The 24134-nt window shown below is 34.2% G+C and overlaps 1 protein-coding gene across 1 annotated transcript; it reads right to left on the bottom strand.

Moving 5' to 3' along the window:
• Positions 1-9712: 9712 nt before the first annotated feature.
• LOC123527166 (lipoma-preferred partner homolog) lies at positions 9713-22262 on the bottom strand. Its single transcript, XM_053522570.1, has 8 exons — positions 22079-22262; positions 19968-20534; positions 18341-18442; positions 14459-14526; positions 13292-13339; positions 11566-11696; positions 10676-10796; positions 9713-9739 (listed from the first exon to the last, which is right to left on the bottom strand). The coding sequence occupies exons 1-8, from the start codon at positions 22245-22247 to the stop codon at positions 9713-9715; spliced, it is 1233 nt and encodes a 410-aa protein (XP_053378545.1). The 5' UTR covers positions 22248-22262.
• Positions 22263-24134: the final 1872 nt, after the last annotated feature.

A 24134-nucleotide genomic window follows, 5' to 3' on the forward strand; every position in this document is an offset into this window, starting at 1 on the left:
AGGGGCCACACTTCTGGACTTTTCGGGCCCCTTTTTAAAAACTCACCTTTTTTTTAAAAGCTTTTTTCAAAATTTTCTTTTTGATGCATTTCAGCATCGTGCAGTTTTTTAAACCCTTTAACAAAACTGGGAAAAAACCATCGTTTTTTGACAATTGTTTACATTTTTTTTTTACAAATGGCATTCTTTTTTAAAGGGGGGGAAACAACTCACTAAAAATTTTTTAAAGGGGAATTATACGCATTTTTCAAGAAAAAAAATCCAGCTGAAATAGATAGTTTGAAAAAAAGGGGAGGAAAATTATAGTTTTTTAACCCGATATACCAAACTCCCCTTTTTAACCAGAACGAATAATAACATTCCATATATGACTTTTTCTTTTTTTGACGGGGGCAGCCCCTTTAAAGAAAAGTCAAACGCACGCAGGATTTTTGTTTTCCCTTAAAACTTCCGAAATCTCCTACCTATAGGAAAGGGAAAACATTGCGTAAAAATTGAAGAAAAGACAAATTATTTTATTAGTCCGTTTTCCCTTTTTTTCAAAAACCCATAAACTTCAAAACTTAGCAACATTGCCCTTTAAATTTTTAACAATTTTTAAAAATTTCCCACAGAAAAACAAAAATTTGCTTTTATAAAACATTCCCAAAAACACACTATGTACAGTAAGGGGCGCATAATTTTTCATTTTTAAGTACCCAACTCTGGGGGGACAGAACAGAAAAACATTACGGGAAAGATAAATTGTGGGGTCAAGTTTCTTTTCATTCTTTTAAAAAAATCTGTTTTTTTTGTGATAACTGCAAAACCCTTTAAAATTTTGTATTTACTAATTTCTTTCTTATTTAAAATTTACGCTCTAAAAAAATTGGGCGGGTTTAAACGGGTTTTGTCATGGCGAATTTCGTAAGAATTGGGAACCAAATATGAAAAACGGGGCTCCACTAAAAGCGCTTGTTTGGAGAGAAACCGGAAAGCCCACCGGACGAAAACAAAACCCGTTCTTACTCCGAGTTTTCCGTTATTTCCCAACGGGCGAGTTCCTACTTCTCGAAAAGCAAAAAAAGCAAAAAAAGCGGGAATACAAATTTTTAAAAATTTTTTTTTAGCTGTGATGAAATTGGGATTTAACCTTTGAAAATTTGTGCTTCGAATAAAAGGCGAACTGAATATTACGTCACGGAACCGGAAGCGCAAACGGTATACTTAATAATGGCGGGAAATGGCCGAATGACAAAATTCAAAAGCTGGGCGGTTGGGGTTTTAAGACTGTAGGGGAATCACGTCTGGGAAAAAAGGAATTGCGCCCGTCCGCATGAGAGATTGGGGTTTTTTAGAACGCTCGGGTTCTAAAATGAATTAAAAATGAAAAAAAAAAGTTTGGGAAAACGGAAACTGCAAAAAAAACCCTTTTTCAAACCCCCCGTTTCCTGGGAAATTTACGCGGAGGGAACCAGGTGGTGGTCTCAGACCAAGGTAACCATTCACACAAGCATAGAGGGAAAAACGCAAAATGTTATTTTTTTATTTTTAAAGCGGAAAAACCCATTGGACCCACGGACTTAAAAGGGTTTATCCCCAAGACAATATTTACGTTTCGGCAGTAGCCCAAACATGTCACAATGTCGTGAAGATTTAAATCCACTGGAAAAAGGAAGGGGATTCTATCTCCAGGGGAAAACAAGCTGAAAAAATTTCCCTCGGGCATTTCAATTTTTGGTTTAAGGGGTTGGGGCTGGGGTTCTCCAAAAAAACCGAGAAACCAACAGTGTCTCTGTTTTGTTTGTAAAGCCAACAGTGTCTCTTTTAGTGTTGGGGAATTTACCATTTTTACATTTTGGGGGAAAATTGCATTTTTTTTTTAAACAAAATTTTAAAGCGAGTTTTGGCCTTTTCATTCAAATTGCCCAAAAGTAATAAGAGTAAAAAATAAAACGTATAGGGAAAAGGAAGTTTTTCCCTTATAAAACCTACCGAAGGGAAAAAAGTGTGAAAAGTCCCATTTAAAAAAAGAATCAAGAAAACAATTTTGATTTTTGTCAGAAAATCTTAAAAGAAATAACTATTATTACGATATAAAAATGAACAAGGGGGCCCTTTTTCCCGATGAACTTTTTGGCCCGACCCCTTTTACTTTTTTCTTGGCTATACATTACGTTTTTATATTTATTATAAATGTAAAAAGAAAAAAGCAATAAAAATGATTAAACCCAAACACATATAAATCTTTTCGGGAAAATCAAACGTTTTTTGCGCCTCGTTTTTTGGGCAAAGACAAAACCTCTGAAAAAAAACAGGGAAAAGGGAAAGGGGCTATTGTGGGGGCCCTCTGGTTACAAGGGTACAATCAATGAAAGTGGGGTGATTAAACCACCACGTGACTGTTCCCATCATAAAAAAAACATATTTTTAAAAAGTCCCCACATATTTTCAATCATTTTAGAAAAGTTGTTCCTACAAAAATGAAAGCTCAAAAACTTAAAAATGTCTTTTTCACTCTGCCCAGTTTTTAGCCCCATATTTTTTTTGCGTTTTTTCGCTGAGGCGGGAGTGCAACAGATTTTTTTGAGGCCCAGCATTAAACGACCCGAAACCCAAAATAGGAAAACTTACGGCCCTGACCTCCACAATTTTTTGGGTTTAAAAAAGACTTTCTTAAAAATTTAGGGGGTCATATTAGTTTTATTAGAACAGGGGTTTTTTTTTTTCTCAAACCCTCTTTAAAAAGGGGCCATGAACGCTCACCCCGTTATCATTTCACTTGAGGGCAAGAAGGGCCCCAGAAAAAATAATCCCAATCCAAAGGGCAGGAACAACAAAAAGGAAAAAAAATTTAACCTAAAAGAAAAACAAAATTCTTTCAAAACTACAGATATGTCAAAAAACACCTAAAAATTTGGGGGTTAAACCCTCCTGTTGTACCACAAAAAAATGGTCTTGGGTTTTTTTTATCGGCCCAAAAATTAAAAAAATTTTTAAAAAAAGGATATTTAAAAGTAAGGGAAAAGGGAAGTAATTCCCCAAAAAAAAATTTTTTGAAATTAACAAAAGAAGGATCTGCCAAAAAAATCTGTTGGGGGAAAAAAAGGGAAATTTCAGATCAGACTTCCATTAAATTACGGAATAAACCTTTTTTAATTTTTAAAAAAAGGGAGTAATTTTACATAAAATCAGTCCCTATTTTTCTACCCTGATTGGGGGCCCGGGCCAATTAATGACAATAATGAAATTAATCCCCAAAAAAGTCCTGTTAAAATACTTTCAGTATAAATCCCATTTTGACTACAACCCCGGGGAGGTTTAAAAAGATTAATAAAAAAAACTCTGGAAACTATGGGGTTGGATCTTTGATTTGTCATGGAAAACCCAAGATTTATTGTTGTTGAAAAATTTTTGAAAGTTTTTTTAAACAAAAAAACCATAAATGAAGTCTCTATAAAGGCTGCAAAAACAAAAAAGGGCCCAAATTTTTTACATTTTTAAAGGGAATAAATCTGGGAAACCCCTGAAGGAATCCCGGGCCCTTTAAAAACGAACCAAAATCTTGTGGTGTACAAGTTTTTAAAAGCAAGCTTGGTTAAAATCAAAACCCAAAAAAATTGGGGTAATTTTCCGACAAGGCAAAATTTGCTAAAATTTGGGCCCCTTTTAGGGGCCATAAAATCTGGAACCCATTAGGGGTCTTTGGGCCCGGTTTTAACAAAGGAACTGAGATCTTTTGGGAACACAAGTTTTGGGGCAAGTTTGATTAAATTCAAATCATAAATGAAAACTGCAATGTGCAGACAAGGGCAAAATAGGGTAATTTTTTTCCTTTTAGGGGGCCCTAACTCTGGAAAACCCCAAATTGGGTCTGGCCATTCAAAAAAAAAAAGGGCCAAGATCTTAAAGGTTTTACAAGTTGTTTCCAGTTTTGGAAAAAAAACAAAAACCCTAAATAAAGCTCTATTGTGCAGAAAAAGGGCAAAATAGCCGATTTTGGGCCCTTTTAGGGCCATCCTGGAACCCATAATGGGATCTGGCCAGTTTTTAAAACAGGAAACCCAGATCTTATAAGATACAAGTTTTTGTGCAAGTTTTTGGTTTTAAAAAAAAATCATAAATTATGTCCCCAAGTGACAGGTGACTAAAAATGCCAAATCGAACCCCGACCCGCCGCGGGAAAAAAATTTTCCTGGGTTTTCCACGGGGATTCCCTACCTAACTACAAAGTATTGTAAAAGCTTTATAAAAAAAGGCAGTTAATAAATTTTTGACATACCCCCATTTCAAAAGGTTTTTTCGATTTTTTAGTGAAAAAAACAGTAAAAAAACTAAAACGAATGTTTTTTGAATCATAACCCTAAAAAAACTGTAGTAAAAAAGTTTCAAAGCCTTCTTAAGAAAAAAGGGAAAAATTTTTTTGCATCTAAAAAATTTTCTCTTTTTTTTTGTTGAAAAAAACAATCTTGAGGTCAAAGCTTTAACTACCTAGGGGATTTCTCAGAAATTTAAATGTCTTTTTTTTAAAGAAAAAGCTGTTGCAAACAAAAGAAAGCTTTTAAATGATTTTTTACAATTTTTTTTCATTTTCAAAAATTCAATTTTATTAAGGGGCCCAAATCATTTCATTCCTATGCTTTAAGTCTTACAACTCCGAATTTGCACTGAACCCCAAAAAAAATTTTCCCTTTTGGCAAAATCACTGGCAAAAAGGGTTTATTACAGCAAATTTTTCTGACACACTGTAAAAAAATTTAGAAGTTTTCTCTCGTCTTTTAAACACATTTTGGGCACATAAAACATAGAAAGAAGGGTTTTGGCCCCAAAGGGTTTTGGAAAATATTTATTCCCCGAAGCAATATATATTATATATCGATTTACACATAAATGTATAGAGTTATAAACTCCTTTACAATCAAACAGCAGCAATACAAGACTAAACTGTAATAATTCTTACATATTCCTAAAATTCAATAACAAAATCAGAAATTGTTGGCAGAAACAACCAAAATGTTTCCTTAACATCAAAAAACTTCTGTGCCAAAAAGAAAATTAAACTTTTAACCATGTTTTTAAATTTTTTGACTTAACTATTTTATATTAAGGGGTCAGTTCCCTTTCTTTTTACAAAAAATAAAAAACTTAAATCTTTGACCTTACTACAAAAAAAGAAATTCCCTTTACTTATTGAATCCCAAACAATTTTGACAACAGAAATTTTTTTTCTTTTAAATTAATTACCAAAGCCTTTTAGAACCAAAATTCTTTTTTTCATTTTTGGGGCATACTTAATAACAAAACAACTTCCCCCTTAAATACTACCGTTTTGAATGTAGAAAACCCCGCTAATTTAATCACAATTTTTAAAGGAAAAATCCTGACCCCTGCCTCCCCAAAATTTACTTTATCTTAAAACATCTGCAAACTCAAAATTTTAAAAAATTCCCAAATCAGCAAAAAAAATTTAAAAGAGCTTTGCCAAGAGAAAAACCCAAAATAAATGGCTTTTCGACCACAAAGGGTCCAGAACCCCCCGCGCATTTTGCGCAGTCTGGGCAGGATCCAGCTGTTCACTAACAGTTTTTTTCTAAAAGGGAATAAGGGTTTTAAAGCGAACAGCAGGGTCCTGAACCCCGACTGAGCGGATGCGCAGGCTGGGCTGGTCCATGCTGGGCGCAAAGCCCCTGTGTGATTTTCTCATGCACCCGGGCCCTATTATGTTCCCCCAACACTTCAATATAATAATGTATTCTAAAAAATAACAAGGGGTAAACATAGTTGGCCTAACTATTGCTTGTTTCCAATGAACCGTAATTTTCCCCTGAAAAAATTTTACCAAGGAAAAAGTTTCGATCTTTAAATAAACTTTCCAAAATTTTGGGGTTGGCTACCCAAAAACCCAAATTCATAAATTTGGAAAAAAAACTGTTTCTTAAGACATGTTTGCATGAAGATACATGATAAAGTTAAAAGTAGTAAGCAGTGATTTGTATTATATAGCCATGAGTGAAAGTAAAATGACAGCTGAAGCGTTATCAATAAACCTGCTTTGGTGTATTATGATAATATATGAGCTGTGCCATGAGAAAACCAACAAAGTGCTTTTGCGAGCAGCATGGAAACCCGACCAGCCTGCACATCCACGCAGTCTTGGGCAGGATCCAGTGTTCCGCTTTCAAAACCACTGTAATTAGAGAAACCGTTAGCGAACAGCATGGAAACCTGACCAGACGCATGGAAAGCGCAGGGTGGTCTGCATCCCCTGCTAGTCGCAAAAGCACTAGTTTGGGTTTTTCCAAGGAAAGGCCAAATTAATTTAAAAAGTAAAAATTCTAGAAAAAAACAAAAAACAAGTAGGCAATAAAAAAAAATGTTTTTAAAAATACCCCAAAAGCAATCAAAACTGAATATCAATGAAAAAATATAAAAAAAAAAAAAAAAAGCACACCAAAAGTATATATTAACAAAAATTGAATTCGAAAATGAACACATTTTCCCAAACCCAAAACACTTTTATGGTATTGCCATTTTGTTTCTGCCCAAATACATAGAAAAGAAACAAAATGGTATCACAATTTTTAGGTTTTTTTTCTGTTTTGCTAGAATACAGCAAAATATAATAATTGTGAAGAGCAACCTTTAACAGTCTGTATTTATCAACCTTTACCCTTTTATATTCTTTATAATATGGACTGGTCTTAGTATCGTTCAATTTGAGCAGTACCACTTATTATTCAAAGGGAAGTTCACTGAAAATCTATTGACTGAAAAACGAACACGCAGACCCCTGAACAGACTGCATTGGGCGTGCAGGTTTTAACTTGGCATCACTTTTTGCAAAGGCAAAAACATTTCCGCCAGCAGGGTAAAAGGTTTTAAAAAGAGCACCCGCTTGTTGGGGGGCTTGTCTTTAAAATGCCACACAAAAGACAATAGCCCAAAAAAACAAATTTCAGTTTTTTACCTCTCCTGAAATTTTGTAATAAAAAATGATTTCAAAAAGCAAAACAGAAAAAGTACATGTTAAACGCCATGAAATTTAAAAAAGTAAAAAAAATTTTTTTAAAAAATTTAATATATAATAAAAATAAAATGATGGACACTAATTTTCAAACCAATAAAAGCCAAAATTGAACCCAAATATCAAATAAAGAAGAGAAAAATGGGTAAAAATAATGTTTAAAGAAAACAAAAAAAAAAAAACCCCCCCAAAAATTCCATGAAAACTTTTCTTAAAAAATCCCGTCAAACAATGAAAGCAACAACTAAATTTTCAAAATAAAAAAAATTACAACAATACCAAAAATTAGCACTGAAATTTCAGATACCTTTTACCCACAAAACTTCCAAACTTTTTTCTACAGTTTCAAAAAGACAAGCGAAGCTTTGGAAAAATGTCTTTCCAAACTGAAGAGCCTATGAAATTTTAGTTTTAATGAGCAGTGCAACACATGCTGAGCAATGCCCTAGCCAAGAATGTAATAAGTTTGTTTTAAAGAGAAAACCGATTTACCAAAAAATTGTTCTAGTCAAAAAAATATTTTCTGCGTTTGTTGGGACTTTGTGTTTTGAGATGTCCATTAAACCCTGAGACTTTCCCGCAGAGAAACCCAAACCCGGAAGATTTAAATCTTTTATAAAAACAGAGGTCAATTTTTTATTGGGGAAAGGGCCATTTACCCAAAAAAAATTTTCTAGCCATAATGAAAACACTGCCCCTGAAATGTTTTTATTTTGGTGTTAAATTTTTAATTTTTTCCCAAAATAAAACAACGGGGTTTTTCTCGCAAATACCTCATATAGAAAAAAATAAAAAACCCTTTTTGGGGATAATTTCCTCTCCCTAGTGGGTTAACACTTTAAAAGTTATACTGACAACTAAAAATAAGGGTTTTAAAATTTTATTTTTAAAAATTTGGGCTCGCCAGAACAAAAAAATATTCCAAAATAAAAAAATTTTCTATATAAGAATACAGACTGAATGCTTACATAGCACAAAAAAATTCAATTTTTAAAATTCATAAATATTAAAAAACTCTAAAATTTAAAACAAAAAACTTAATGACGGGTTACAAAAAAAACCGGGGCATACCCATTAAAAAGTTTTTTGTTAGTCTTAAACTAAAGATTCAGTTTTAGGCCAAAAATATTTATACATATACATGTAAGGAAGAAGCTTCTATCTTTCATTAAGCATACAAATAGTGTAACAAAAATTGAAGAAATTTACTGCTCAATCTTCAAGTAATACAAATATTACGTTTCACATCTTACTGTACATGATCAACATATATCACAGCATCACCTTTTCACAGCCATGTTTTCTAAACTTTAAAAAAAAAAAATATTAGTTCAATGCCCCAAAATCACTTTTCATATTCAAGACTCAATGAGGAATACTTTGTTTTGTTTCTTTTTTTTTGTGGAGGGGGGGCAGGGATTAGTGCTGTTTTTCAACAACATTTCAGTTACTTAATGATGGGCAAATAACCTAACCAGTGTTACTTTGATGAACTCTGTTTCAGTACTTAACTTGTTTTCCGAAAGTAATTGTCAACTTCTCCACATGGTTCACGGGTGGGGGATGAATGATTTAAAACATAATATCTTCTACCAAATCACCATGGAGAGCATATATTACATCCCTAGGGAATCGAACTCATAACACCACAATCCATAGACCTTTTTCTCTCCTTAAAAGCAAAAAAAAGGCCCCAACCCAACCTGATTTAACATTAACAGAACTTAAGTTTCAAGAAAATTTTAAAATAAAAATGAAAGTTTTTCCCCCTTAAAAAATAAATCTACATTATTTTAGTCAGACTTCATTCAACAAAACCAACTTCAATCAAATAAGATATCTGGATCAAGAAAACCTTTGTAGTGTTAATGATTTGTGTAAAATAAATAACATTATAAGTGTCATTAAATTCCATTACACAAAAGTTTTGCCCAAGAATTTTCATTAGGGTATAAACTTTTTAAATTTTTTAATCATTAAACAAATTTTTAAAAATGTATATCTTAAATATAAATTAATTCTGATATGCACTTTAAGAACTATAAACATCAAATACTTTTAGTATCACCTATACAAGATTTAAGATTTATCAGTAACAGTGTTCTAAGCACCGGTGGGGTTTTTTTAAAAAAGGGGTTTTAATTAAAAAAAAAAATTTTTTTTTTGTCCCCACTCAAAAAACCATTCCGGCAAAGGTTAAACACATGTAAGAAAGGGGATTTTTCAAAAAAAAAAAAAACAAACTTAAAACAGCGGGTTTTTTTTTTATCCTATTTTTTCGTCTCTGCGCCAAACAATTAAACCCCAATTTTTTTCCCGTAATTTCGCAAATTTAGTTTAATAAAGCCCAAAACAAGGGCGAGTCTAAAACTTCCCTTTAAATTTCCCTTTTTCATTTAATAGGGGTTACGGCAGTACGGCGTTTAAATCCTTGATATTTAACTTTTTTCTGAAAAAAGGGTTTTTTTGAATAAACTATTAAACTGAAAAGCAGCATAAAAAATCCAAACAATACCCAAAACATTTTACAAAAAAAGCATTCAACTAATATAAAAAATTTCAGATCTATTTCCCAAACAAATGTTTTTGGGAAACTCAGAGCTCCGTTTAGAGTTTAGGTTTAGAGCGTTAAAAAACGTTTTGGCAATTTCAACTTTACATAAAAATATGAACGTTCCCCAAAGGGGTAGCAACCACCCCCTTCTTTCCTCAGATACCAAAAGATCTCCACAGGGCCTGAAAACATAAAAAAAATTTGATATTTTGAGGGATAAAAGCAAGTTTTTTCCTTTTAAAAAAAAAAAAAAAAGAAATAAAACATATCAACAAATCAAACAAAAAACAGTTTTTCGAAAATCGAAGACAATGTCAAATAATGATTTTAAAGGGGTACCTAGAAAACCCCGTATATTTAGATGGGCAAAAAAATTTCCCAAAAAACAGAATTTTTTTTAAATTTTTGGGGAAATTTAAGGACAAACATCTAAAAAACAAAAAGTGCAATAAAAATCATAAATTTACCGGGTTCGAAAAAAAGTTAAACTGCCCTTTAAAACGTCATTTTTGGGGGGAAAGACTTTTTAAGGGGAGATAAAATCTTTTTCCCATACCCGGGGACCTTAATTTATTTTTTCATTTTTTTGTTTCTTAGATGATTGCCTTCAAAAAACCAAAATTTTAAGAAAATTTTGTTTTTGGGGGAAAATTTTTTGGGAAACCCAAAAACTAGCTACTCCTTAATGTTTAACCCGGAAATTCAAATTATTGTAGAAACATCATCCTTCATTTTTTTTAAATATGTAATAAAAATTAAAAAATTTTTCTAAATTTTTAATTTTTTTTCATAAAAAAATTCACCCAATCCCAAAACAGGAACCCCACTTTTAGGGAAAATTTATATAGAAAAAAAAAAACTATGTTTTTGCTTCAAGTCAAACCCGTTCCCCCCTAAAGATTTCCGCCCTTTTTTCAAGATTAAACGGGAAAAAAAAACCGGCATCTAGAACCCGTAACCCATTTCTTCCGCAAGCTGGGGCAGATGAAACGACACCGGCAATTAAGGTGTGAGAAACAAGTGTTAAAGTTTGCAGCCTCAACAAATACAACAGGAAGGCTTTAATATCGCTGATCCATGAAAGAATATTGACACTTAAAACATTTACATGAACATACCTCACACCTATAGCAGTTAACATGGAAGCTTCTGTCCATAGCAACCACCCTCACAGTCTCTTCCTGGCCTTTCTCTGGCATGATTGGCTTCATACATACACAACATCTCGGTGCAAACTTCCTGTTATATATTCAAAACTTTAAGTAACAATTTGTATGAAAGATGTATCATGTATTTTGAGTTCATATGATTTTTATACAGGACAACCTCCAGTAAAGACACTTCTTAAAAGAAAATGCATTTCTCAAAGAACAACAAGAGCTGTCTAATGACAGCAAGCTTTACTATTTTAAGCCCTTCCACTTAATACAAGCTTATAATAACAAGTTTTAGCAAAATTTTGTAAGCTGAAATTTGGGCGTAATTTTGATAAAAATGTAAGCTAGAATTAATATGAAAACTTATGCGGAAGGTCATCAATGATCACATGATGTAAAAGATGTGTGGAAAATCTGAAAATTGATAAAGTAATTAGAAACATGCTCAAATGCAGAGCTGTAAAAAAAACTTGTTAAAAATGAGGAATATTATGAGCACTATCCTCTTAATGCTGAGCGCCAAGCGAGGAAGCTACTAGTACCATTTTTTACGTCTTTGGTATGACGCTGCCGGGGATCGAACCCACGACCTCCCGCACTCGAATATGTGGTGCTGTCCAAACTGAATGATGGACAAATCCACTTTAGAAATTTAGCAGGGTAAAGCCTAAAAATTAAGTATCATATTACAGATTACATGTTTACAGTGGTGAATGCCTTAAATCAAAGATGCTTAACAAATATGAAAGACTTAGAACAGAGTAATACCTGCAAATGGAATATGTTCAACTCAAAAAAATCTTTAATCTTTCATGTTTCCTAAGACAGTTTGAAATAAGAAGTATATTTACCGGTGAAAATCCTCTATACAGTGTATTTGGTTGGTAGCATCCACAGTGAAAGGTACACCATCTAGAGATTTACCACACACTACGCAGGTAAAACAAGCAGGGTGGTACGGCTTTCCTGTAGCTCGTAACAACTGTAACAATAAAATGCAGTTAAAATATATCAGCTATAGTCAAGCTAAAAACTAAAAGATTCATTTTCGTGTAAATTTTTAGTTTACTGGCACTTAAATATTTTGTCAACACCAAAATGAAGTTAATTATATATCTTTTTCTCAAGCCCTTTATTCTTCTGAGCCTAATGGAACTGCTATATAGTTAGGATACATACATGTTTTTGAAAATCTTTAGTTCTAAGAAATTTTTGTAAATTACTCCAAAATTGTTGGATTAACTGACATTCCGAACACAGGTGACTCTGGGTTTCCGGAACCACTGAAAACAGTCACAGGACTGCTTAAATATGTTGTATCTGTTTACGCCATTGTCGTACCTCCAAAATATCATTTCATATAATATATTCTTGCTTAAGGTAGTTCTGCACATCTGGGTAAAACCCTGATTTAATGGAATTTCAAAATATGCTAAGAATTAACTTACTTTCAATCATATGGCCAAATAAGATGTATAGGTCTGTGTGCTTAACTACAATTCGCCAAATATCAATTGGATTCCATACAGTACTGCTGATCTTATTTATTATTTTGATTTATTTTAATGAAAACCTACATATTTTGTCATAATTAACCTTAAGAAAAACAGCAGTGCTGACTGTAACTCTCGATATACGAGACATAATAGATTCCTGGCAACATTCATTCTACCCTTTAAATGATTAGCAGGCATTATTCTGTGTTTTCTGGACAAATAACGTTACACCGTCACTTCCAATTAACCAAATGTGCAGAACTACCTTAAGGTATTGGACCCGTAATAGAGTATCTCTTTTTTGAAGAGTATTCAATTCCTACCTACTTTGATGCAATTTTCAGGGGGGCGTAGGTTCAAACCCCACTGGGACCAATTTTTTTTTTCCATGTTTTCCTTTTTTTCTAGTAAGTTTTTACTTCTTTCAAGACTAATTACAGATGAATTGTACAAAAGTGTAAAATTTTCATTTTATAAGCGATTTTTTGCTGTTCAATGTGAATTTACCTCTGAATCAAGAGGGGTAGAGTTAGACATCTTAAAAAATACTGAGTTACGTGCGGTAAAAGGTCTCTATTTTGCCTTCATTCTTTAGATTACAAATTATGGAAGAAATGCAGGTAGGTTTTACTATTGCCCCAAGGTTATTTTTGAATGAAGTGAGCAAAATTCAAAACAGACCCACAGGATTCGACCTTAATTTTTCAATGTTGGAGTTAGTATTCTGTCTCATTAAATCTGTTTACTTGAGGCACCCTAGACAAAAATTATTTTTACAGTTTTGTTTTGTGTTTTATAATTGTTTAACAATAGTTTGATGTTTCTTTTATCAAAATTAATGCCGTAATGAATTCTCTGCAAACGTTTTAGATAGTGGCCATCACATCGAATTTTGTCTCTTCTTCAGCGTGAGGAAATACCATAAATTATACAAAATTTACAAAAAATGGCACGGTAAAAGTTGTTTAAAATTTGCAACACAGTGTGAAACATGGTCAACTTTAAGAATATACCAAGCAAATGCCATTTTTTAAACATTACTATTAGGGGTCCAATACCTTAAAATGACTGGAAAACTTACTCTATCTGTGATAGGCTTTGAACAGATTGAACATCTTTCCAGGGTATTCTGAAAGCAAATATAAGATAGTTCTAGTCATATGAGCCGCGCCATGAGAAAACCAACATAGTGGCTTTGTGACCAGCATGGATCCAGACCAGTCTGGTCAGGATCCATGCTGTTCACTAACAGTTTCTCTAATTGCAATAGACTTTGAAAGCGAACAGCATGGATCCTGACCAGACTGCACGGATGTGCAGGCTGGTCTGGACCATGCTGGTCGCAAGCCCACTATGTTGATATTCTCATGGCATGGCTCATTTATAAATTTAAAATAATACAGACAAAATCCCACCAGCTGAATTTGACAGAAGCAGACAAAAATGACCCCTTTTGATTATTCTTCAAGTATGTCCTAAATTTCAACCTATTCTATCTAAAAAAAAATTATATTATAACCCTCAAAATAGTTACTTCTCCAGTTATGTTGATATTTTTATTTCAAAATAATTCTTTTATATTTAACAAAATGAAAATGGGTCATTTTGGCCACACTTGTCAAATTAAACAGGTGGGGATTCTGTCTGTGGGGTTTTTTTTTTCGTCCTGTAACGTTGTGGCTATGTCTTAAGCTTACCTCCTAGACAAATTGTATTATTGTTGTATTTATGTCATACTGCCCTTTTTTTTATACTGCTTTTCTCTTAACCCATAGCCTGCTGGTGGCAAGTGAATCTGGCCCAAAGTGAGACACAAACCCATATCGGTGAGGAGAAGGGATTTTAAGTCAGCGACCTTCACCACTCAGTCCCATAAATATGTTACAAGTGTGCAGAACATGTATGTGTTACAAGAGTAGAGACATTTTCTCTTCAGCCCGACCGCTTTGCTGAGGAGAAAGAAAGCAGATCTAAGTATTGTGTGATCACAAAATTAATACCCGGGCAAGACGTTATGTTCTCCATAACAATCTGATAAAAGACATGGTGTCTTAAATTATTTCTTCCTCCTGACCATCTCTAATTCATGCGGAGAAGGAAGTTGCAACCTACTTGCAGAAAACAGGTCAGTACTAGAATAGAATCTGGAATTACCGATTATATTAACTGCTTGCCTTTAGATAACAGAAATGCTGTTGAAACACGGTGCTAAAGACAAAATTAAGAAAATATTCTCTTTTCAGCTTACCATGTAACACGGTTCACAGTGTGGTTTCCTCTCCATAGCATAGAATGATTTACCTCTCAGTAAAGTACCTAAAATACAGACAAAAAACATTACTAATAATAACATTTCAAAGGACACAAAACCTATACTTTAATTTCGTGGTTTTGGTCAAAACGGCAATTTCTTGGGGATATGAATTTGTGCATTTCAACATTTGAACATAAAATGAATGGGAATTTCACTTGTTTGTTGGGATTAAATTTCGTGGATTGACTCAACCACAAACGAAATCCACGAAAAGTAGTCCCCCACGAATATGAATGATTTCACAGTATTTCCACACGGAAGCAAGAATTATTCTAGAACAGTTGTCAAGGGCATATGCACCCCCTTTTTGCAGCACACTGCCATTATTTTAATGCCTAGGAAAACAAGAGCGCCACCAAGCGGGGCAATATACACCCGAAGGGTTACATCAAAGGATGGGAGCAAAATTTAAAGAACTTGACTGTTGAAGCCCAAAGGACAGGAACAACAAAAAAGAAGAAATTCCAAAAACAAAAAATTCCGCAAAAAAAATTCTTACCAGGTAAAGTTATGTCAAAATACATCTAAAAATTGGATGTACCATCCATATTGTACCACAGAAAAGTGGTCTCGGTTTTTTCCTACGCCCAATAATAAAAAAGTTCTAAAATAAGCTATTTATAGTAACAAAAAAGGAAGTAATTAAAAAAACAAGAGGACCATGATGGTCCTGAATCGCTCACCTATCCCCACATGACCCAGTGTTGAACTGAGCATGACGTCTTTATTTCTATTATTTGACAAAGTGACCTAGTTTTTCAGCACATGTGTCATAGATATCATCAAGATAAAAAATTCTGACCAATTTTCATGAAGATCCATTGAAAAATATGGCCTCTAGAGAAGTCACAAGGTTTTTCTATTATTTGACCTAATGACCTAGTTTTTGAAGGCACGTGACCCACTTTTAAACTTGACCTAGATATCATCAAGGTGAACATTCTCACCAATTTTCATGAAGATCCATAGAGAAATATGGCCTCTAGAGAGGTCACAAGGTTTTTCTATTTTTAGACCTACTGACCTAGTTTTTGACCCCACGTGACCCAGTTTCAAACCTGACCTAGATATCATCAAGATGAACCTTCTGACCAATATTCATGAAGATCTCATGAAAAATATGGCCTCTAGAGAGGTCACAAGGTTTTTCTATTTTTAGATCTACTGACCTAGTTTTTAACCCCACGTGACCCAGTTTCAAACTTGATCTAGATATCATCAAGGTTAACATTCTGACCAATTTTCATGAAGATCCATTGAAAAATATGGCCTCTAGAGAGGTCACAAGGTTTTTCTATTTTTAGACCTACTGACCTAGTTTTTGACCGCACGTGACCCAGTTTCGAACTTGACCTAGATATCATCAAGGTGAACATTCTGACCAATTTTCATGAAGATCCATTGAGAAATATGGCCTCTAGAGAGGTCACAAGGTTTTTCTATTTTTAGACCTACTGACCTAGTTTTTGAATCCACATGACCCAGTATCGAACTTGACCTAGATATCATCAAGGTGAACATTCTGACCAATATTCATGAAGATCTCATGAAAAATATGGCCTCTAGACAGGTCACAAGGTTTTTCTATTTTTAGATCTACTGACCTAGTTTTTACCCCCACGTGACCCAGTTTCGAACTTGACCTAGATATCATCAAGCTGAACATTCTGACTAATTTTCATGAAGATCCATTGAGAAATATGGCCTCTAGAGAGGTCACAAGGTTTTTCTATTTTTAGACCTAATGACCTAGTTTTTGACCCCACGTGACCCAGTTTCAAACTTGACCTAGATATCATCAAGGTGAACATTCTGACCAATATTCATGAAGATCTCATGAAAAATATGGCCTCTAGAGAGGTCACAAGGTTTTTCTATTTTTAGACCTACTGACCTAGTTTTTGACCCCACGTGACCCAGTTTCGAACTTGACCTAGATATCATCAAGGTGAACATTCTGACCAATATTCATGAAGATCTCATGAAAAATATGGCCTCTAGAGAGGTCACAAGGTTTTTCTATTTTTAGACCTACTGACCTAGTTTTTGACCCCACGTGACCCAGTTTCGAACTTGACCTAGATATCATCAAGGTGAACATTCTGACCAATTTTCATGAAGATCTTGTGAAATATATGGCCTCTAGAGATGTCACAAGGTTTTTCTATTTTTAGACCTACTGACCTAGTTTTTGATGGCACGTGACCCAGTTTCGAACTTGACCTAGATATCATCAAGGTGAACATTCTGACCAATTTTCATAAAGATCCCATGAAAAATGTGACCTCTAGAGTGGTCACAAGCAAAAGTTTACGGACGCACGCACGGACGCACGGACGGACGACGGACGACGGACGCCGCGCGATCACAAAAGCTCACCTTGTCACTTTGTGACAGGTGAGCTAAAAAAAGAAATTATTGTAAGAGAACAAAAAGGGATCTGCCAAATAAAAACAAGAGCACTGTAACGCGGAGCAATATACACAAAGCAAAGTCATATATGACCTTTGACCACTAAGTGTGACCTTGACCTTGAAGCGAGTCATCCAAAACATGCGCTCTGCATGTCGCCTCAGTGTGGTGAACATTTGTGCCAAGTTTCTTTGAAATCATTCAAGCAGTTCAAGAGTTACAGAGCGGACACGAAACACACTCATATGACCTTTCACTCCCAAGTGTGACCTTGACCATGAAGCTAGTCATCCGAAACAAGTGCTCTGCACGTCATCTCATTGTGGTGAACATTTGTGCCAAGTTTCTTTGAAATCCTTCAAGCAGTTCAAGAGTTACAGAGCGGACACGAAACACACTCATATGACCTTTGACCCCTAAGTGTGACACTGACCTTGAAATGACACATCCAAAACATGCGCTCTGCATGTCGTCTTGGTGTAATGAACATTTGTGTCAAGTTTCTTTGAAATCCTTCAAGGGGTTCAAGAGTTACAGAGCGGACACGAAATTGCTAACAGACGGACGGACACCGGGACCATAACATAATACGTCCCTTCGGGCGTATAAAAATCCTGTAGTATGTGACCTACATTTAAGGTCATAATATGGTCTATACCTACTGCCCTTAAACCAAAATGCTCTTGACAAAGGACACTGGTCAGTATTGAATGTTTTCATGAAGACATAGATCCTTATATTGGATGTTTTCATGACGACACAGATCCTTATATTGAATGTTTTCATGAAGACACAGATCCTTATATTGGATGTTTCATGACGACACAGATCCTTATATTGGATGTTTCATGACGACATAGATCCTGATATTGAATGTTTTCATGAAGACACAGATCCTTATACTGAATGTTTTCATGAAGACACAGATCCTTATATTGAATGTTTTCATGAAGACACAGATCCTTATTTTGAACGTTTTCATGAAGACACAGATCCTTATATTGAATGTTTTTTCATGAAGACACAGATCCTTATGTTGAATGTTTTCATGAAGACACAGATCCTTATATTGAATGTTTTCATAAAGACATAGATCCTTATATTGAATGTTTTCATGAAGACACAGATCCTTATATTAAGATCCGTGTATTGAATGTTTTCATGAAGACACAGATCCTTATACACATAATTATCAAACAAACTGAGAAGGAAATAACACAGAAATCCCCATTTTCACAATTTCACAATCTGTAGCATAAAAATCTCACAGAAATATCAATCATCGCTGTAATATTCTCATTGAAATCTTATTTTCTGAAATTGTAAATGGTTTGTATCTTTGAGGAAGTATACCAACTGATATATTTTATGCCTCTCTAAAACGATATACATATATAGACTTACCACAACTAACACAGACAAAGCATGCTATATGGAAGACTTGATCCATTGCTGTACATCCATTAGATTCCCCAACCACTTTCTTCCCACATTTGGCACATATTCCTGAAAAATGTTATTAGGTTTTAACTTTTTTTCAGATGTTAGTGGCATTATGCGCATCGTACTGCACATAGTGTGTTTTTTGTGAATGTTTTATGAAAGCAATTTTCCGTGGATGTGCATTTAAATGTGTTAAATTAATGATAATGCCCCATATTAAGTATTAAAAAATTTTGAAGTTGATGCTTTAGAAATACAGAAATCAGTCTGATAAAATAATGGTCTTTTTCTTCAATATTCTACGCAGTGATCTCCCTTACTGATAGGTAGAGATTTCTGAAGTTGAAGGGAAGCAACTTTTGCATGCAGTTTGACTTTTCTTAAAAAGACTGCCCCAGTCAAAGTAAGAAAAGTCATATTTGGAAAGTTATAATTTCTTACTGGTAACAGGAAGATTTTGGTTTATTGGGTTAATTATTAACCCAATAAACCAAAATCTTCCTGTTACCAGTAACTTAATAGCTATAATTTCCTTCACCCTTTTTACACACACGTCTATTTCAGCTGGATTTTTACTTGAAAATTGTGCAAAATTCCACTTTAAACATATCAGTTAACATTTCATTCTATATCATACAGTGTCGATCTATGTTTAGGCACACCGAGGCAGCTGCCTGATTGTTTTTGACAGCAAACTGCATTTTTTATATATTTGATATATATATCTATAAACAAGGGACTACTTTTGAAAGAGTATATGCCCCCATACTGCTTAATCTGAATCAAAGTGGTAACTGATATTTAATAACTGGGTAAATGTTTGGTCATATCCATCCATGATGGACAAAGCTACAGACAGGACATGAATATCAATAAAGGGAGATAATTCAAAAATGCAGATAGGATGATTATGGTCCAAGTATGCTGCTCTTACTCTTTATGTCCTCTATCATTGTGTGTAATTTGCATAGATTCCCTTCAGTAGGTTTGGAGATATGCCATGGACAAGAACATTCAATAAAGGGAGCTAATTCAAAAAAGGACAAAGGGTAGAGTTATAGTTCTTGCACATGAAATATCATTATGTCATGCTGATTACTGGTGCCAAGTTCTTTTTAAATCAGGTCTGGTTATGACACTGGCATATTAAGTAAATTAAACAAAACTTTGGTGCAATGCTTACTTTTTTCTCACCTATGGGACTGAGTATTCCAAGTGAAATACCAGAGTGGGAATACCTTAGCTCACATTGTTTGTTCTAACTGGTAACAGCCAACTTTATTCAAATTGGCTATTATTTATTGAATACATGACTTTTATGGTAAAAGTTTTACCACAAAAACAGGTTAAAAATCTGACAGCTGTCACTTCTGTTAGTAATAGTAAAAATAAATCTACCACATCAAGTTGTGGACAAGGAAATCCAAACATTGGTTCAAATTTTGGACAAACCTTAACCTCGAGTGAGATTTCCTAATCCACAAGTCATAGGAGTGGCAGATACACAACTATTTAATGCTATCAACAAAGACGACTTCACTCAAATTTTTCTGTTTTCTGTTTTAAAAATGAATTCAACAGTAATTACCAAAGAAATCAGGATCTTTTGTCCCTTCTAACCCCTGCATCAACATCTGAGTCAATGCATCTACTTCCTGTTCCTTAGAACTCCCTCCCCTTGGGTCCCCACCTCTAGGGGACATTGAAGAGGAATATCCTGGTGACGTCTGCTGTTGCCCTTGTAATGATCTAGAATACTGCGACTGACTTGGTGACGGGTATGACTGTTGCTGCGAATCTGCTACTTTGATCTGAATGGGCATTTGGGGTCCAGGAACTGGTCGGTCTGACCTTGGTGCAATCTGGGCGTATGTTACGCCAGATTCTGACCTCGGTGCAATCTGTGCATATGTGACGCCAGATTCTTCAGTCTGTCGTGGAGAGCTTGGAGAGTATCTTACAGGGCTGTTACTTCTGATGTTAGACGATGAATATTGGCCATACGATGGTGAAGTGTTATACGTCTGTGAACTGCCGTAGTTAGATGTACTATATGTCTGGGGAGCAGGACTTGTACTGTACGTGTTCTGTAGAGTCGATAGATTAGCATATTGACTGGTGTATGGTGAGGAACGAGGGGATGATCTACCACTGCCTGTAAAATGTTTGGTAAGAATTATTCATAAATAAATATTCATAGAACAGTAAGAAGAGGTAAAGATTCTTACTTTTTAAAATTTTAACCTTTACCCTGTTAACTTTCTAAAAATGGAATGGTCTTTCATTCAACTTGGGCAGTAAAACCATTTATCATTTGAGGGGGTGTTTACTGAATAGCAAACAGTGCAGACCAAGAAAGACTGCATGAATGTGCAGGCTGGTCTTTGTCTGCACTAGTCGCAAAAGCAGAATCACCTGCTGCCAGCAGGCTAAAGGTTAAACAAAATAAAATTGAAAATCATTTAAAGAAAGTACTGACATTATGTACATGCAAGTTTCTCTTGTTTCATAAATTGCATGTGCTTGTCTCCTAATTCTAGACTTGCATCTAACTTTGCATACTCACAAAATGCAAGCGAAAATTTTAAACTGCAACTTTAGATTTCATGAACTTGTATTTTTTGTGAGTGAAAATTTTCAGCAAAATGACCCACATGTTTTACTTAACCATTTCTACCACTATTCTTTCTTTGACAAATCATCATTTTACTGTATTTTCTTTTTCAGAAGCTTGTGGTAATGAACAGAAGTTTACATTTGATACATGCCTTGAGCACATATATTAACCTTTAGCCTGCTGCAGGCGAATTTAACAGCCTTTGCAAACAGCTTGGAACCAGATCAGACGCCGATTAAATCGGCGTCTGATCAGGTTCCAAGCTGTTTGCTACTCTGACAATATTTCTTCCAATTTTGGAGCAAATTGAATGAACTTAACAATTTTAGCAGACGACATTTCCAGCAGACGACAATTTACCTAGCATGCTAAAGGTTAAACACCTGAGAAGTACCCACAGAAATACTTTTGACTTTAACTGCATGCCTTTTCAGTTTTTTTGGCAGTCTATATTTAAGACTATCTAAAATCACCAAAATTTTCTAGTTTTTACTTCCCTAAACTCTGCAAGATCAATTATGCATTTTTTTTTTCATTTAGCCTGTAGAAAAAAATTTCACTTGCAACAAGAGACTACTTTTGAAGAAATGCATGCCCTCATACCGCTTCATTTGAATGGTAGTGGTAACTGATGTGATATCTAGGTAAAAATGTTTGGTCATGTTTTTTATAACCTATACGTTATGAACCGTGACCGGACTTGGAAAAAAACCTACTAAACACTGACCTCAAAGTGTGCTTGACCTTTGAGTTAGGAATCTGGATGTTGTGCACGACAAATTGCCTGATTATGGATAGCATTTGTGCAAAAAATTATTAAAATCCCTTAATGGATGACATAGATATGGGCATTAAAGAAACGCAAGTAGAAAATCTGATTACATTCAAACCCAGCGTACTGTAACTGCTTCAAAACATGGGCAAAGTAAATGTCATACCATGACAGTCTATTGTGTCCAATATCTTGATATCACAATGTGCAATAAAATGGAAGATCCCATCAGGATCATCCCACGATTTCCTGCTTGCAATAAATTGAAAATTACCAAGACACTTCAAGTGTACTTTGATGTACTACTTACTATCAGAGCTCTGAATACTGTATGTTGCTTGTTTCACCTCACGCTCGTACCTTCCAGATGGCTGCACCAATGTCTGTGACTCGTGACGACTTTCATATGAGGCCAAAGGGGTTCCATACTGTGTGTAACCTGTTAATTTCACAACAAAAAGAATAGAGAAAAGTGTCATATGATCTAGTTTTCATACTCCAGAGTTTCCAATTTCATAGAACAAAGTAGCGTTTTCTCTCTGTTGCATGGCAATGGTGGCAGTGCCCGTTAAGAGGGGAAAATGTGTCATGTTGATTAAAACAGGGAAGAAATTATGTCATAATGAAAATTTATTTTGTCACAAAGTTACTCCCTTTAGAAGAAAATGACTTAAAAGCTCGCTGTCTTGTGTTTTCAACAATACAATTTAAATATACACACACTTTAGTTGAAAATGTTTTAAGAAAACAATTTAACTGTTTTTTTGCCAAAAAATAGTCATTACTAATATTAGCCTTATGCAATGATGCTTCTCACAGGTGACATATTGTTCAATGATTTACCACAAAATATTGCAGCGTTAAATTTTATTTATTGAAAACTGACTGCAAAGACCTTGGTTTTGTGTTATTGTCTTTCTTCTTATAAACCACTGGTACATGTATATGTATGACATTATTGATTTGACTTAGTTTGTATTATTGTTATTGTTAATTCTAGCTATATATAGCTATATTCAGCTATATTCCCGGTGCTAATTTGTGACTTTTCTGGGACCTGTTTAATATCTATCTATGGCCTGTTGATTTAACGTCTTAATAATCAAATAAAATAATCTTTAAACTGCCATAAAGTGACGATACACTATTTGTCTAATATAAAAAAAGCTATCAAATCGCCTGTCATGCAGATAGGGATACTGCCTGACATGACTGTTGTGTGAAGTTATAAGAAAGGCAGTGGCAAGGGGTCTGGTAACTGGACCTCCAGACCTTGCGGCTAGAGGTACCGGACCTCTAGACATTCCGTAAATGGCTGTCTAGAGGTATGGTAATCAATATGAATACTGAAAATGGCATTTACAGGCAGGAGACTAAAATCTATCTATAAAAAACAGGAGATGATATCAAAAATTGCTCTCATTTTTCACACAATCGCATGTATTCGATATATTATTTTACAACAGTAATTAATTACGGGTGAAACACAATATAGGGAGCATTTAGAATATCACATTGTTATACACAGTTTTCATAAATTTCCTAACCCTTTATTGCAATTTAACATTTACACTTCATAACACTAAATATGAAGAAGTTCTGTGCCAAATTTTATTGATCTAGCTCAAATAGTTTTCAAGCAGTGGCAAAAAACGCATCTAGAAAAAGTCATTTTTGAAGCGTTATGTTGTTGCACTTAGAATTTTCCATATTTTTCAAATAAAGTAATGGTATGATGTTATATATTTCCATGTAAATTGGTGTTATCAGCATAAAGACAATTTTTTAAGGATTATTTTGGTGTTTGGTTTGTCATGATCGGATGAAAATTGTTGAAGCTGTCAAGAAAAATGTGAAATGGGTAAGATGTTATGCAGTTTTTCACTGAAATTCCTTCCTTTTGTTATAATGAATAATTGCAATGTTAACATTATTTTTTCTTTCATATTTTGGTCCAGAATCATTTCTCTGGTGTGATAGAACTTACAGAAAAAAAAATCAAAGTCATGTATTTCTGAAAATTAATTGTATGAATTTTTAAAATTGAAAATCAGGTTTTTATGAAAAGATGTAGAGTCCGTAACCAATTGTATTTTGTAGATTTGTAAGATATTATGAGAGTCTTTATTGATTTTTTCTTATCAAATTTAACTGTTGACATTAATTTTTTCTGCTATTTCCTTTATCATTAACTACATTTTTGCTGTAGCACCACTAATATGGTTACGGACACTACAAAAACCCTGTAGTGTCCGTAACCTGTCTTTCAATGGTGTAAATAAACATTTTTTCAAATTTTATTTATAGGTATTCTTATGAAAGGAATAACTGATTTCACAAGTTAATTAATCAACTTTATTTTTCAT

Source organism: Mercenaria mercenaria, chromosome 14 (assembly GCF_021730395.1).
Source record: "Mercenaria mercenaria strain notata chromosome 14, MADL_Memer_1, whole genome shotgun sequence".
Lineage (NCBI taxonomy): Eukaryota > Metazoa > Mollusca > Bivalvia > Venerida > Veneridae > Mercenaria > Mercenaria mercenaria.